The 15223-nt window shown below is 38.3% G+C and overlaps 1 protein-coding gene across 3 annotated transcripts in view; it reads right to left on the bottom strand.

Moving 5' to 3' along the window:
- The window catches only part of rps6ka2 (ribosomal protein S6 kinase, polypeptide 2), a 74053-nt gene that overhangs the window by 1205 nt on the left and 57625 nt on the right, over positions 1 to 15223 (bottom strand). For 2 of the 3 annotated variants that reach the window (XM_062026347.1, XM_062026354.1), the window contains 10 exons: positions 14822 to 14964; positions 14618 to 14740; positions 9242 to 9331; positions 8967 to 9125; positions 8706 to 8867; positions 6297 to 6373; positions 4578 to 4695; positions 3221 to 3277; positions 2328 to 2408; positions 1 to 2154 (listed from right to left, as the gene is read on the bottom strand). The exon at positions 1 to 2154 is cut by the window's left edge. In XM_062026347.1, coding sequence (XP_061882331.1) covers positions 2005 to 2154; positions 2328 to 2408; positions 3221 to 3277; positions 4578 to 4695; positions 6297 to 6373; positions 8706 to 8867; positions 8967 to 9125; positions 9242 to 9331; positions 14618 to 14740; positions 14822 to 14964 — 1160 coding nt within the window. In that variant the 3' untranslated portion in view covers positions 1 to 2004. Of the gene's footprint in view, positions 2155 to 2327; positions 2409 to 3220; positions 3278 to 3399; positions 4696 to 6296; positions 6374 to 8705; positions 8868 to 8966; positions 9126 to 9241; positions 9332 to 14617; positions 14741 to 14821; positions 14965 to 15223 lie in introns of those variants that run through there. The other variant, XR_009821813.1, reaches the window with a different exon arrangement.

Raw genomic sequence — 15223 nt, 5'->3', positions numbered from 1 at the left:
AATAAAATGTATAAATATACAATAAAATGCACAGTCCTGGCACCTAAATTATTTTTGGTGATGTTATTTGAAATATATTTTTGGGGTTAAGTGACCATAATGCGCTTAATGGCAAAATTCTATCCAGTAAATATCATGTGGCTTTACAGTGGTACCTCAACTTGGGAGTGTTTTGAGATAAGAGCCGTCTCTCGGCTGTTTTAAGTTGCAAGCAACAATTTGAGTTCCAAACATGTCCGCCATCGGCAAATGTCACACTGAACCCCGTAATAGCCGCCCCCAAACATCTGGTATTACTTGCCAACATTAACTTATAGCTAGAAATGGACATGGCTTTGTTTTTCTAAACATTGGAAGGACGGTGCTGAGAAAAAGTGGATGTATTAAAGAAATACATCAACAACATGGTGAAGCAGTTTGAGAGTTCAAGGGGGTTCAAATAATTTCTGAATGGCAGACATGTATCCATGAAAATATGGAAAAACTGCTGATTCTTGATGGAAAAGTAGCTCCACACCACTCTCCAAGGTACATGCTTTACATTATTATTACATTACTTCATAAAATTACTGTTTTTCATACAACAATTCTTATCTAGAAGTTTGTCCTTTTTTTAACATTTTACTAATGGTGCTAAAAGCACTATTCAAATTGATTTAAATTAATTTGAACAGGCAAGAGCTCTGTCACAGAACCAATTAAGCTCATGGGTTGAGATACCACTGTACTTCATGTGTTTGATAATTCCATGCTATAAACACACCGCTCAAATGAGCCATCTTCAGTTTAGGAATCGTGTTCAAAAATGAAATAAAGTTGCCTCAGATGGGCCGATACACATTTTGAGGAGTTCAATATGTTTATCAGACTTAGTTGTTAAATTTCAGTGTTGTACACTGTAAAACATGTTTTTGTAAATTCACAGTAAATGACTCACTCATAATTGCATTACTTACTTTTTACAGTCATTTGTCGTAAGGTTACAGTACATTTTGATTGACTGTGAAGTAATACTGTTAAATGCTCTGAAATTGTGATAATTTTTTAGTGTGCAAGCAAATGGCACTGATTCGGTGGAAAGGAGGGTAGGGTCCATATACTTTAAGTTAAAGTTAAAGTACCAATGATTGTCACACACACACTAGGTGTGGTGAAATTTGTCCTCTGCATTTGACCCATCCCCTTGATCACCCCCTGGGAGGTGAGGGGAGCAGTGGGCAGCAGCGGTGCCCCGCCCGGGAATCATTTTTGGTGATTTAACCCCCAATTCCAACCCTTGATGCTGAGGGCCAAGCGGGGAGGTAATGGGTATCATTTTTATAGTCTTTGGTATGACTCGGCCGGGGTTTGAACTCACAACCTACCGATCTCAGGGCGGACACTCTAACCACTAGGCCACTGAGTAGGTTGCAAATAATAAATAGTGTGTAAATAAAATGGAAGTTGACTATATATATTTTTTAACTTATTTCAGCTACCAGATGAATACCTTGTGATGAAGAACATACTGTATTGTGTATTAATGAGCCATATATGACCAAACAATGGTCACATCGTCACACAACTGTAAATTCTAACAGAGGCTACCAAAGGTACCTCGAACATGTGCATTTTTATAAAAAAAATTCCAATTCAACCATGACTTTAGTATTTTTGAAGTAGTTGCAACACTCACCGGATACTTTATTATTTATGAGATCCTGCATCACGTATCTAATATTGTCCCCTCTTGTCCCCTGTAGCTAAGACAGTTCTAGTTGTGATGTATTGCAATTCAATGTGCACACCACCCTTGAATAATTGCGTTATTATTGTTCAATGAAGACATTTTTAGACAGTGTCACTCCAATGTCAGATGGTACAGTGTCCCTAACAAAGAGTCCTGTGAGTGAACCAGTAGATCTGACAAAGGTCACTGAAATTATATATAGGAACCAGGATCCCTAATTCCAGAGGCAAGTGTGAAAAATAATTGCAATTATAAACATTGTTAGTTTCCTTTATCTACCCCTTTTCTTTTAGGTCTGATTCGATGACAACACCACCAACTTTCTTCATTTCTCGACGCTGGGCGAGTACTGAGGACTGCACAGGCTCCAGGACTGGTGCTGGAGCACAGCGCCTTAAAGCAGAATAGGTGGCGGCCAGCGAACCCTAGTGGAGAACACAGGGTATTATATGAACTGTCCTGACGACTAAATAGTTGGCAAACACCACCACCTACTGGACACAATGAGTAAAACAAGTAGACATACATGATACATGGAACTACATCAGAAAAAAATAACAAGTTTTGTCGGGATTTTGATCACAACTGTTGGTCTGACCTTGACAGTGAGCAGATCTTGTCTGGCGAGGACTTTGTCAGAGAGCTGGTCTCTCTCTACAATCCAGGAATGGCGAAGGATCTTAAACAAACACAACACTGATCATGTATTGCTTTATAAGTTCCAGGTGTACCTAATGAAGTATACTCTATACCAGTGGTTCTTAACCTTGTTGGAGGTACCGAACCCCACCAGTTTCATATGCGCATTCACCGAACCCTTCTTTAGTAAAAAATAAAATGTTTTTTTTTTCAAATTAGAGACAAAGTTATATGTTTTGGGTAACACTTTAGTATGGGGAACATATTCTAACTAACAAAGACTGAATTTAGAGTTGTTTGGACAATAGGGGAACATATTCTAAGTAACAAACACTTAATTTAGGAGTTATTTGGTTAGGATTAGGGTTAGGGTTAGGGTTAGGGTTAGGGGGTTAGGGCCAGGGTTAGAGGGTTAGGGTTATAATAAGGCTATTAATAAGTATTTAATAATTATTAGTTAAGAGCCAATATGTTACTAATTTGCATGTTAATAAGCAACTAATTAATGGTGAATAAGTTCCCCATACTAAAGTGTTACCATGTTTTTTTACTGGTGCACAAAATGAACCGTGCATGAACATCACCTTGTGCAAAGAACAAAACCAACACAGTGCATAAACTCACAACAAATTACACACCTGCAAATCAGTGTGACTTCTGCTGTTGCCGTATCCGTAATACGGCGATAGGGAGAAGTTTTTATTTACACGATGAGTCGGGTGTGTCTTGACCTCCGCCGAACCCCTGAGCCCGACTCACCGAACCCCTAGGGTTCGATCGAACCCAGGTTAAGAACCACTGCTCTATACAAATATCTATAGATGGTATTTAGAATCCTAAAGTTCTAAATACCTGTGGAGCAGTCAGACGCTGGTGAGGGTCCACATGGAGCATCTTAGTCACTATGTCCTGGTAAACATATGGGAGATGATGTTATTGGTGTTGTCATGACCTCTACCCGGGTCATGTCTTGTTTTGCCTTAGTTTGTAGTTTTCCTGAGTTTAAGATTTATTTCTGTATCAGTGGTTACCTCTGGTTGTTCGGGGCGCTGATTGAACACTCCGGCATCTGTTTGTTGATTGGGTCTCACACCTGTGCTCAATCGCAATCATGCCCCTATTTGGACCCGTCTCGCCGTCCATTCGGTGCGGGTTAAACGAGCATGGTGTTGGTTTTTCGTGTTCCCAGGATACAGAAGAACAAGAGGAAGCACGGTGCGGGTAAGGGAGTATTTCATGTCCAAATGTACACAATCCAAAATAGAGTTAAGCAGGGAAATGCGAATAAAAGCTCAGTGGCCTTGTGGTTAGAGTGTCTGCCCTGAGACTGGGAGGTTAATGAGTTCAAACCCCGGCCGGGTCATACCAAAGACTACAAAAAATGGGACCCATTGCATCCCTGCTTGGCACTCAGCATCAAGGGTTGGAATTGGGGGTTAAATCAACAAATGATTCCCGAGCGCGGCGAATGCTGCTGCTCACTGCTCCCCTTACCTCCAAGAGGGTGAAAATGGGAATGGGTCAAATGCGGAGGACAAATTTCACCACACCTAGTGTGTGTGTTTGTGACAATCATTGGAACTTTAACTTTAACAAGCACAAGTAAAGTAACAGGAAACAGTAGATGCTAACCGGATTGTAAAATGTCAAGTGAAGCAAACATTCAACCGGCGCCAACTGGACGGCGAGACGAGTCTAAATAGAGGCCTGATTGCGATTGGGCACAAGTGCGTGTCCAAATCAACAAATAGAGGCCGGAATGTACAATCAGTGCTCCGAGCAAACAGAGGTAACCACGGAAAGGAAGGCTGATATAGGCTGGGACGGTATAGCTCGGTTGGTAGAGCGGCCGTGCCAGCAACTTGAGGGTTGCAGGTTCGATCCCCGCTTCCGCCATCCTAGTCACTGCCGTTGTGTCCTTGGGCAAGACACTTTACCCACCTGCTCCCAGTGCCACCCACACTGGTTTAAATGTAACTTAGATATTGGGTTTCACAATGTAAAGCGCTTTGAGTCACTTGAGAAAAAGCGCTATATAAATGTAATTCACTTCACTTCACTTCACTGATACAGAAATACATCTTAAACAAAGGGAAACCACATATGAAGGCAAAACAAGACATGACCTGCAGGACAGGTTATGACAGGTGACAGATTACAATAAGCAACAATAAGACATACGGTACATTCTGTGTACAGTATATCTAACCTTGGCAGCGTCTGACACCAGATCCCAGTTACCGCCACTGATGATGAATTTCCCGCAGCCAATTTGAGCCAAGATTTCCTCTGCTGAGTCATCAGCACTGCTGGCAAATGGACTGAAACTTAAGGTAAATACAAGAAGAAAATGGTTGAAGGCATAGACACATTCGCAACAATTGTCCACATATTTACAGTGCTAGCGCAGTTTAGTTGCACCTTCTATTTAAAGGGAGGAAGGGCAACCCAGAACATGTAAGACTGCACTGTAAGCACGTAAGGCAGCGGAGTCACGACAATTAGTGTTGTGCTGTAAAGCTGTTTCCCGCATGTGATTACAATAGTTGAATAAACAAAGTTGTGTGAGCACTAGAAATGCGTACCTTTGACATTTGAATAAAAACTGGTACTCAACGGTACCAATTTTAGCTACTTTTTGTGCATGTTCAAATGTGTTAATTGTTTGAAGAAACCTCTTTAAAATTTAACCCTGAGCTGTGCTGTCGAGTTATCTTTTTTTCTTTCACTTCGGTGTCTCATTTGCAAGCACTGTACTGTTTTCAAAGAGACTTTGCATGCAGTTGTAATTCCATTAGATGGGAGTGGTGTATAAACTACGGCATGTTTCCTTAGCCAGGAAATTGTATTTGTGGCAGTCTTAACTTTTGTGTTTATACTGCAAGTATTATACTCATTACACGCCAGCTGTTTCAATGGTAACGTGCATCTTAAGCGTAGTTTTCCATCCATCCATCCATTTTCTACCGCTTGTCCCTTTCGGGGTCGCAAGGGGTCGCTGGAGCCTATCTCAGCTGCATTCGGGCGGACGGTGGGGTACACCCTGGACAAGTCGCCACCTCATCGCAGGGCCAACACAGATAGACAGACAACTCACTTTAGTGTTGCCAATCAACCTATCCCCAGGTGCATGTCTTGGTGGGAGGAAGCTGGAGTACCCGGAGGGAACCCACGCAGTCACAGGGAGAACATGCAAACTCCGCACAGAAAGATCCTGAGCCCGGGATTGAACTCGGGACCTTCGTATTGTGAGGCAGACGCACTAACCTCTCCCCACCGTGCTGCCCCTTAAGCGTAGTTTTTTATTACCAAATTTGGATGTGTTGGAAATTCCATGTAAAATCACCAATGATAATTGGTAGCATGCCTATGGCTAAACCAAAAAAAAATTAGCATTGAGCTGGCGCATTTTGAAAAGTGGAGCCTTACTGTACTTTTGAGCGCCTTTTTCTTTCTTGACATGGAAATTTGTAACATTACATAAAGGCAGTCTGGCTGAGTCCGCTCTGAGTGCTTGACTGCTTGTTTCCTGGGCAAGTGCTTGAGCCGGTGCCAAGGATGCAACCTGACGTGACGCCATGTGCAACAAAGGTATCGAAATATGTCACTTTTTGTTTTTACGTGAATCGGTAACCAGTAGTAACGAAGGAATTCATCCCTACTGAGCACACAGTCATCGTCCGAGCGTTGTTCGATACAACATAATTTGCAGCACTTTTATAAAGAAGGTGAGAAACACTAAGTCAAAAAAGTTTCTAAAGGAATATTTGTACAATAGTTTAACAAACCATTTGGAACGGATGCATTACAAAAACCAAGGTAGCACTGTCATTTCAAACATGCAGAGGAACCTCATGATAAAAATGCATTTTAGTCAATGTAAACAATCTGCAAGCTGTACAGTTGTGTCATTGATTGTTGATCTAACCCAGCTATCATGGTGTAAAGCAGGATCCCCAGGCTCCAGATGTCACATGCAGCATCATAACCTTGCTTCTTTAAAACCTGCACACACATAAACACACAAATGGTAAACATTTATATAGCACTTAACTATACCCAAAGTGTTTTACATTATACGTCTCATTCACCCATTCAAACACACATTCACACACTTATCAATAGAAAAGCTTTTGCTATGAATGGGGGAACTAAAATGTTTTTGTGTGTGTTTTCACCTGATTAGACATTACTTTGAGTATAACTTTTACAGCATAACAAGCAACTAGATGTTTTTTCTTCAACGTGTTCCCAGGTAACCATACAAATGTTTTCTTTTGAGTATAGCTTTTGCCACAAACTGAACAGCTGAATGGTTTTCATCTTGTTTCATTTTGTGTTGAGTCAAACCGAGTCTGTTCGAAAGGCTTTTACTACAAACTCAGCAACTAAATGGTCTTTCTCTATTGTGTTCTCGTGTGTTGAGTCGAATTGCCCTTATGAGAAAAGCTTTTACAGCAAACTGAACAATTTAATTGTCTTTCTAATGTGTACAGGCAATGCTCTCTTTTGAGAAAATCCTTTACCACAAATCGAACAATGAAAATGTTTTCTCTTCTGTGTGTTATGTCTTTAGTCAAAATGCTATAATAAAAAAAAGCTTTTACTGCAAACTGAACAATTAAATAGTTTTTTTTCCTGTATGGGTTCACATGTGTGCTGTCAAATGGCACTGTTGTGTAAAGCTTTTACCACAAACTGAACAAAGTAATTCACTTATATTACGTTTGTATATTTGAGAACTAAATATTTAGTTCTAGGCAGCTGTGATATACAGCAGGGGTCCCCAACCTTTTTTCCATCAGCGACCGGTTTAATGTATGCATTATTTTCACGTACCGGCTTTCTACGTGTGGCAGATAAAAACAGCCAAAAAATTAGCCTTTGGCTACAATCTGAAAGTTAAGTCGGAGAAAATGCGGTAGTTTATAAATTAACTATAGATGGGGCAATTCCTGAAGGAATTGCATGTGAATGTTCCAATCCTGACAGAAGGATTCTACTCAGTGGCCTAGTGGATAGAGTGTCCGCCCTGAGATCGGTAGGTGGTGAGTTCAAACCCCGGCCGAGTCATACCAAAGACTATAACAATGGGACCCATTACCTCCCTGCTTGGCACTCAGCATCAAAGGTTTATATTTATTTTATTTTATTTTTTGGTGTATGTATGTGTATATGTGTGGGAAAGACTTAGTTTGAATGTCCAGGATGAGTGGAATATGTTGAAGGTGGAATGGTTTGAATAGGTTGAAAAATGTTGGAATTGTGAAAAATGGATAATTAATTTGGAATGGGGAAAATGTCCCTAAAAACTGAGAATTCTTGGAAATCCGGGAATTTTTTTACAGTTTTTGAAAGGGAGCACACAATTCTTGAACAGGCTGAATATTTTGAAGTTGGAACGGTTTGAGTGGGAGTTGTGGAAGTTTGAAGAATGTCCCATTCTTTTCAATGGGAACTTCATGGAAATTTGGGGTTTTCGGGAAAAGAGGGAATTTTTGGGAAAATGAAAAAAAAAATTAATGTTCTGGATGAGTTGAAATGGTTGGTGTTGGAATTTTTCAAATCGGTCGAGAAATGTTGAAGTCATAATATTTTTAATTGAGAAATGGTATTAAGGAATTCCTGTAATTTCAGGAAAACCGGGAATTTTTCCAGTTCGAAAAACAACTTTGTTTTTTGTACTGATTAAGACAAAAGTTTTGATGGGAGAACGTTTGAAATGGCTTAAAAAATGTGGAAGGAGTAGTCGCCAGAAAAAACGGTCAAAAAAGAATTCTGGGCATTCTTGGAATTTTTTTTTAACTTGGAAAAATTATAGTTTCAATGTCCAGGATGAGTGGAATATGTTGAAGGTCGAATGGTTTGAATCAGTTGAAAAATTTGGAAATGGTGGAAGTTTGAAAAATGGCCAATTAAATTTGAATGGGAAAAAACGTCCCGGAAAACCTGGAATTCTGGGAAATCTGAGAATTTGTCAAGGGAAAGCCCGCGATTGGAATGGTTTGAATCAGATGAAAAAAGTGGAAGGTAGCGCGCCAAAATCTGGAGAAGAAAAAAGTTGAATAAAAAATGTATGTATTTTGGTGTAGAAAACCATATTAATTGTGTGAATACATTGGAGCATTCACACAATTAATGTTGCTGTGCGGCCCCGTAGCAAATGCGTCACGGACCGGTACCAGTCCCCGGACCGACGATCCAGTACTGTACTGTACAGTACAGTACTGGATAAAAGTCCTAGACCCACAAAGCTAGTGGTGGCCAAATATGGTTATTTAATATGGCGCCCAACTAAATATATTTACGATACTAAATTAGGCGGCCCGAATCTTACCTCTGGTGCCATGAATGTTGCTGTGTAACATGGAGTCATCAGTAGGCCATTTTCCGCCCTCAGCTGTTTGGCAAAACCAAAATCATATATCCTGAGGCATTCTGAGAGTCCTCTGTCATCAGAGTAGCGAATGTTGCTTGGTTTCAGGTCCCGATGCACAACCTAAAAAAAGATTTACACAACTCCTTACTTTTTATGGCAATTGCATCATATTTCATCTGCAGTCCAATGAAAACAATGCACTTGTTGGCTCACTCTCACCCCCTGGGAGTGTAAATATTCCACAGTCTTGGCGAGTGTGCAAATGATGTCTGATGCATCTTTCTCTATGAAATTTGTTGCTGTCAATACTCGGTCCAGCAGCTCGCCTCCTCTCAATAAATCCTGGACCAGGTACACACAATGGCCGTCGTCAAACACCTGCAGACGGGAGGACAAGCACACATACACAGATAAGTAAATAAACAAATGCAGAAGTTATGTGTGTCAATTTGTGTTCTATAGATACAGTATGTCTTTAAGTGTGTTTAACTCACGTCCTTTATTGTGATGATATTAGGATGCTGCCCATATCTTAACAGGATCTCAATTTCTTCAGCTGGATCTTTCCTTGCTTTGTCAATGATCTGCATGATTTGGAAACACACAAACACACCCAATGGCGACTTCTGGAGATGCACTCGTAAATACAGAACATGTAAACGGTAATGTGTTGCTTGTACAAAGATGACAATTGGCAGTTGTGAGCATGCGCAGCATAATACCAAAAGATCAGCTAATGTTTTGGTAACCTTGAAAATCATATTGGAAAAAACATTTTACAGTATAGGAACTCACAACAATATACAGTGTATAGTTAAATAAATACCTCTTCCTGCAGGCCCATACCATAATTCACATCGCTTTAATTAAAGTAAGTATTTGGATTACTTCTGGGTCATCTGGTATGGTGCCAAAAAGTGATCATCTGGCAAAAATGCATTGACGCTAAATCAGTGATTCTCAAACTGCAGTAAATGTACCACTAGTCAAGAGTTGTGTATAGGGAGAGTATGGCCAACTCAGTTTCAGGCGATCTCCTCAATGATTGGTCATAAGGCAGTCAGGTGACTACAGGGCACCATGACTGCTACAACTTTGAGCTGATACAATGTGTCTGCGGCGCTTCCTCGTTAGCTTTTCGACATGTCAAAATACCATGTTGTGCAGCATGGGGTTGCTCCAACTGAGAACTGTGGAAAGCTCTTTACATCGTTTTCCCAACAACCCGAAGTATGGGAAGTTAAATTTCGCCATCAATAGTACAGATCCACCAACTACAATGTCTTGTGCCAGGTAAACACACGACACAACCTCTGCGTTTTGTTCAGGAGAGAACACACAGAAGCTATTACATATAATAACAGAAGATTAAATTAAAGAGATGGTTTGACAAAAACAGACTGTCTTTGAATCTCAGTAAAACTAAAATAGTGCAAATTAGTAACAGTAGAAGAGAAAGTCAAACACAAATAGACAGAGTAGACATTAAAATAGTAAAATAAGCTACATTTTGGGTGTAAAAATACATGATAATGGATCAATAAAGTTTGTCTAAGTCTAAAAGCAGACGCAAAGCACAGTGAGTGCAAACAATACATTGGAGGCAGCCACCACAGATGACATACTTTACTCAAAAGTCACAATTTCTTTGTGATTGTTGGTCCAAAGCTAACGAGATTTTGGCAAAATGAGGGAAATAAGTTATTTTTTTGGTTGGTCTGTGTATTTTTTTAACGTGTATTGAGCCGTCTGCTTCGTGTTAGAGTGCCTTGTCACAAAACACTGCAGGAATGTAGCAGCAGAGTGCATCAAATATGGCCGCAAAATAATACTTTGACGAAAAAAAACTAGTGTTATTGTAAGTATGTTTAGAACTATATTTATTTATTATTTTGGTGATTTGTCAGAACGACAACAATTGCATTCATCCGGGCACAGCCGCACACGCTATTGGTAGCAATGATGACGCCTCTGGTTTTGTTGGCCATACTGTCTTTATCCACGACTCTGACACTAGTGGTACGCAGGCTCAATCAATCAATTGAATAAAGTACAGTGTTTTATTTTCTTATATTCAAACACAGGGTTACTGTTCAAACTGTAATGTTACAGTGGGCAAAAAACATTAAATATACTTGTTATATAAAACTTTTTACTTGTTTTTAATGAATACTTAGGCCAACTACACTACTGTATTTCAATGTTGCCCTTATTGTGGTACTTGGAGAGCCAAGTGTTTTCTGAGGTGGTACTTGGTAAAACAAAATGTTTTGAAGGCCACTGCTGTAGCTCAAGGGCCTCAAGCTCAGGGCCCACAGGCCCATATTTTGCGGCCCCAAACTTGACTTCATAGTTTAGTGTGACATCGGCCCATGCACTTTGGACAGCTAATAATTATGTTATAGCAATCATGAATCCCACTAGAAATAACAATAACAGTGCATACACAAAAATTACAGCCCACATTGGACAACACAAAAAGCAATTTTGTGTAAACAAAATGTCTCCGGGGAAATCTCAACAGTGTCAAAAATATTAAATGTTTACATTCAATTGTACATTTATAATGACTTGAAAGGGAACTGCACTTGTTTATTCATCTCGCCTATCATTCACAATATGTATAAGGAACAAGAACACATATGTATTTTTTTGTAAATACAAGTCAGCTTACAATAGAGTCAATGGGAGAACCTCTATTTTGCCCATAAAACCAATAAATGAACATCCAAAAAGCACCAACAATACTCCATTTACATTTCGTGACCTGAATATTAACCAAGTACTAGCGATATTGTTAAGGACCTATTTTTAGCGGTGCATTGATCAGAGAGAGGTAACTAGCTTATGCGGTTGTATTGAAACCATAAACTGGTGAGCTGATGCGTCGCCTCTTAGCTGGTGAAAGTTAATTGTAGATTATAAATCATGCCTCTCACCTGCATAGTAGAAGCTTATAGCCATAAACTGAGAAGTTAGTCAACTTTGACATTCAACTTAGTGCCCGGAATTGTCGACAAAGACCTGAAAATTGATCGTTTGCCATATTTTTTTAACCTTTAACCTTTCGCAAGGGCTATGAATTATTTTTAATCTACACAGGAATATATGAACATCCAATCAGTCATCATCCCAGTGACAGTAGACATTGTGCAGTAAGTGATTGTTACATTATATTCGTTATAAGTAATCCGTGTTGTTGAAGGAAAAAGCGAACGTTGCGATACGTCTATGAAATGAATGTGCCGCTGATGCTTAAAATAATGAAAATATGTAAATATGACATGTTATTATTAATGTCTGTTTCTACGTGACATATACAGCATGTATGTAAAACAATTTTGGTAAAACGGGTATGGATGTTTTAGAGCACTTTATAGACAGAATACAGTGAATCCCATTGGTTCCATTCTTATCTGACTTTTATTTACGTTTATTTACAAGTTTGAATGCATACAAAGAGAAACAAAATATGTGTGTTTGTTACCACATAAGGATTGTGAATGATGGGGAAAAGAAAAAACAAATGCAGTTCCCCTTTAAGGCCTACAATAGCTCAGGGTCTCTATAGCTGTCGTCACACGGTTAAAATGTGATTCCAGAGTGTATACTTTATGTGGCCAAGCTTACTCAGACTCTACCAGCAGCGTGCCCCAAGGAAATTGAGTTTAAGACCACTGTCCTAGATGAAGTTTGTTTTTAGGTTGTAAATGCACTGTGAGTTTTGGATCAATCATATTATAGCGCTATAAGTAATTTTAAACTTGTTTGAAAATAATGTACATCTTATGTCTTAATTACAATATGGTGCCTACCAATAGGTGATTTAAAGTAAAAACCTAATGCTGATGTTTGAATTGCTTTTTTTTTTGTTTAAAAAAAGACTAACTTGGTTTTGAAAGTCACATATGTGCATATACTGTATGTATGTATGTATGTATGTGTATGTATATATATATATATATATATATATATATATATATATATATATATATATATATATATATATATATATATATATATATATATATAGGCCCTGTGATGAAGTGACTTCCGCCCGATTGTAGCTGAGATAGGCTCCAGCACCCCCTGCGACCCCAAAGGGAATAATCGGTAGAAAATGGATGGATGGATGGATGGATATATATATATATATATATATATATATATATATATATATATATATATATATATATATATATATATATATATATATATATATATATATATATATATATATATATATATATATATATATATATATATATATATATATATATATATATATATATATATATATATATATATATATATATATATGTATGTATGTATGTATATATATGTACAGGGCAAAAGTTTGGACACACCTTCTCATTTCAATGTGTTTTCTTTATTTTCATGACTATTTACATTGTAGATTGTCATTGAAGGCATCAAAACTGTGACACCATGAAAATAGTAAATCGATTAAAAACGGAAGTCTTTTATGAAACCTGGTCGTGTATTGGAGTAGTGTGTGAATTATAAAACATAAATCTCATAAATAGAAAATAAATGTTTTTTAAATATAGCAATGATATAATGTTTGATACTACTGTAAACCCTATCTGTGCCTCAGTATGAAACTTGTTTCACAGATTACTACTTGTGACAACTAGATCACACTCAAACTGGTCTGGTTCTGCTGAGCAGTTGTTTATAAGCCAGATGACATGAATCGATATGTTTTTCTTTGTTGGAACATATTTGTATTCCTCTCTGCTACCATCCCGTGCCACTGAGTCCAATTTGTTCTGATTTTGGAAATATGTTTCTAGTAACAAAAAAAACATTCCACAATAAAACTGAAGCCATAAAAATTGGAATCAACAGTACAGGCATTGTTCTTTTAACAGTAAACTATATGTATTTTATTTATTATAAGTTTTAAAAAAAAAGTCAAAGCACTGTTGAAATCAAGAAGTCATAATATTGAGACGCTGGAGTCGAACTGCTGTGATGTGAATATGCGTTTGCTCACTCTATAAAACTTCCAGTGTACGGTCTAAAAACAATAGTTTAAATTTTACACCATAACCTGACAAACACATGTAGACATATGGGAAAAGAAGGGCTACGCGGTAATGTTCTACATTTACTCCATTGCATTTACCTAAATTACTAAAATTTTATTTGTCCGAGAAGTTTTAATGCACCATACTTTTTACTTTTAATTGAGTAATTTTGTGAAGAAACATACTTGTACTGTTAAATCGAGCTTCATTCTGATCGCTAAATGTATTTATTAATTTGATTAATTTACTATATTTATTCATAATCTATTGATTACTGCTTGCAAAGACGTATTATTTGGCTCATCAGAAAGACTTCTTCCTACTGTCACATGAATCTATTTCACCAATCAAATCAAATACTGCAGCTTGTTTGATAATATTGTCTAATGCAATACAGTAACATAAAATAGTTATTTTAAGCTCAGCCAGCCATTTGTATGCTTGACAATGCTTAATTCAGGCCAAAACTACGCAAAATGTGCTTCAATGTGTATATTTCGGACTAATAATAAGCGACTGACACAAAAAACAGTGAGGCGGGGGGACAGGATTTTAAAAAAATGAATATATACAAGCTGCAATATTTGAAGCGCAAAGTGACGACTGTACTTTGAATTGATTTTGCCATCTTTATGGATTTTTTTTGTTTATTTTTTATCAGCAGTTATCATAAAAAAAAGTTTGGACACCCCATTCTAAAGTAACCGTACTCTTACTTAAGTACAATTTAGGGCAAATCTACCCAACTCTGAGTAAAAGAAAATCGTAATGTACACTGAATGTACATCGAATGTATGTAGGAGGCTACTCCAGTACCTTCACTGAACATTCCACTGCAGTCACTCTGTGAAGACATCTCCTGTAGACTGAGTTGGCCGGCCGTCCAACTTCCTCCTTTAGGTCGTAAACGTCACTGAAGGCCACATCGCCACGGAGATGCTGCAGAGACATCATCATCATCAATCAAACAATGGCCGCAAGAGTTAGAACGCGGCGTGATTGCTTCAATTCATTGTGTACCTGCGCTATGGGGATTATGGTGTTCCCCTCCTGGCGAGAAGGCAGGACGGTCTTGCTATGCTCCTGATTTTGATTTGTGGCGACAAAACTGAAACCACGGAACAACTGGTGTGTGTTTGCACTCGGTGGGAGGCCAGGAGAGTCTGGGTTGATGAAGATGCACACAACCACACGCACAGTTAATTTAGCAGATACTCATGTTTTTAATAAAGCTGTACAGCAGTATGGATTCAAATGGCTCCACTCCTGGGTGGATCTCGCGTGAGAGGAAGAGGGGGTTTAATAATTTTGCAATGCAGTCTGCTGATGGAAAGCACCACTCTACATAGCAATATTTACATAGTAAATATTGAAAGGGTAAAAGAAAACACATATTTGGGTGTAATAATAGAGGATACAATG

Source organism: Entelurus aequoreus, linkage group LG02 (genome assembly GCF_033978785.1).
Source record: "Entelurus aequoreus isolate RoL-2023_Sb linkage group LG02, RoL_Eaeq_v1.1, whole genome shotgun sequence".
In the NCBI taxonomy this organism is placed as follows: domain Eukaryota; kingdom Metazoa; phylum Chordata; class Actinopteri; order Syngnathiformes; family Syngnathidae; genus Entelurus; species Entelurus aequoreus.
Note: the sequence above shows the minus strand (reverse complement) of the source record. Positions and strands in the feature narration are given on the sequence as shown.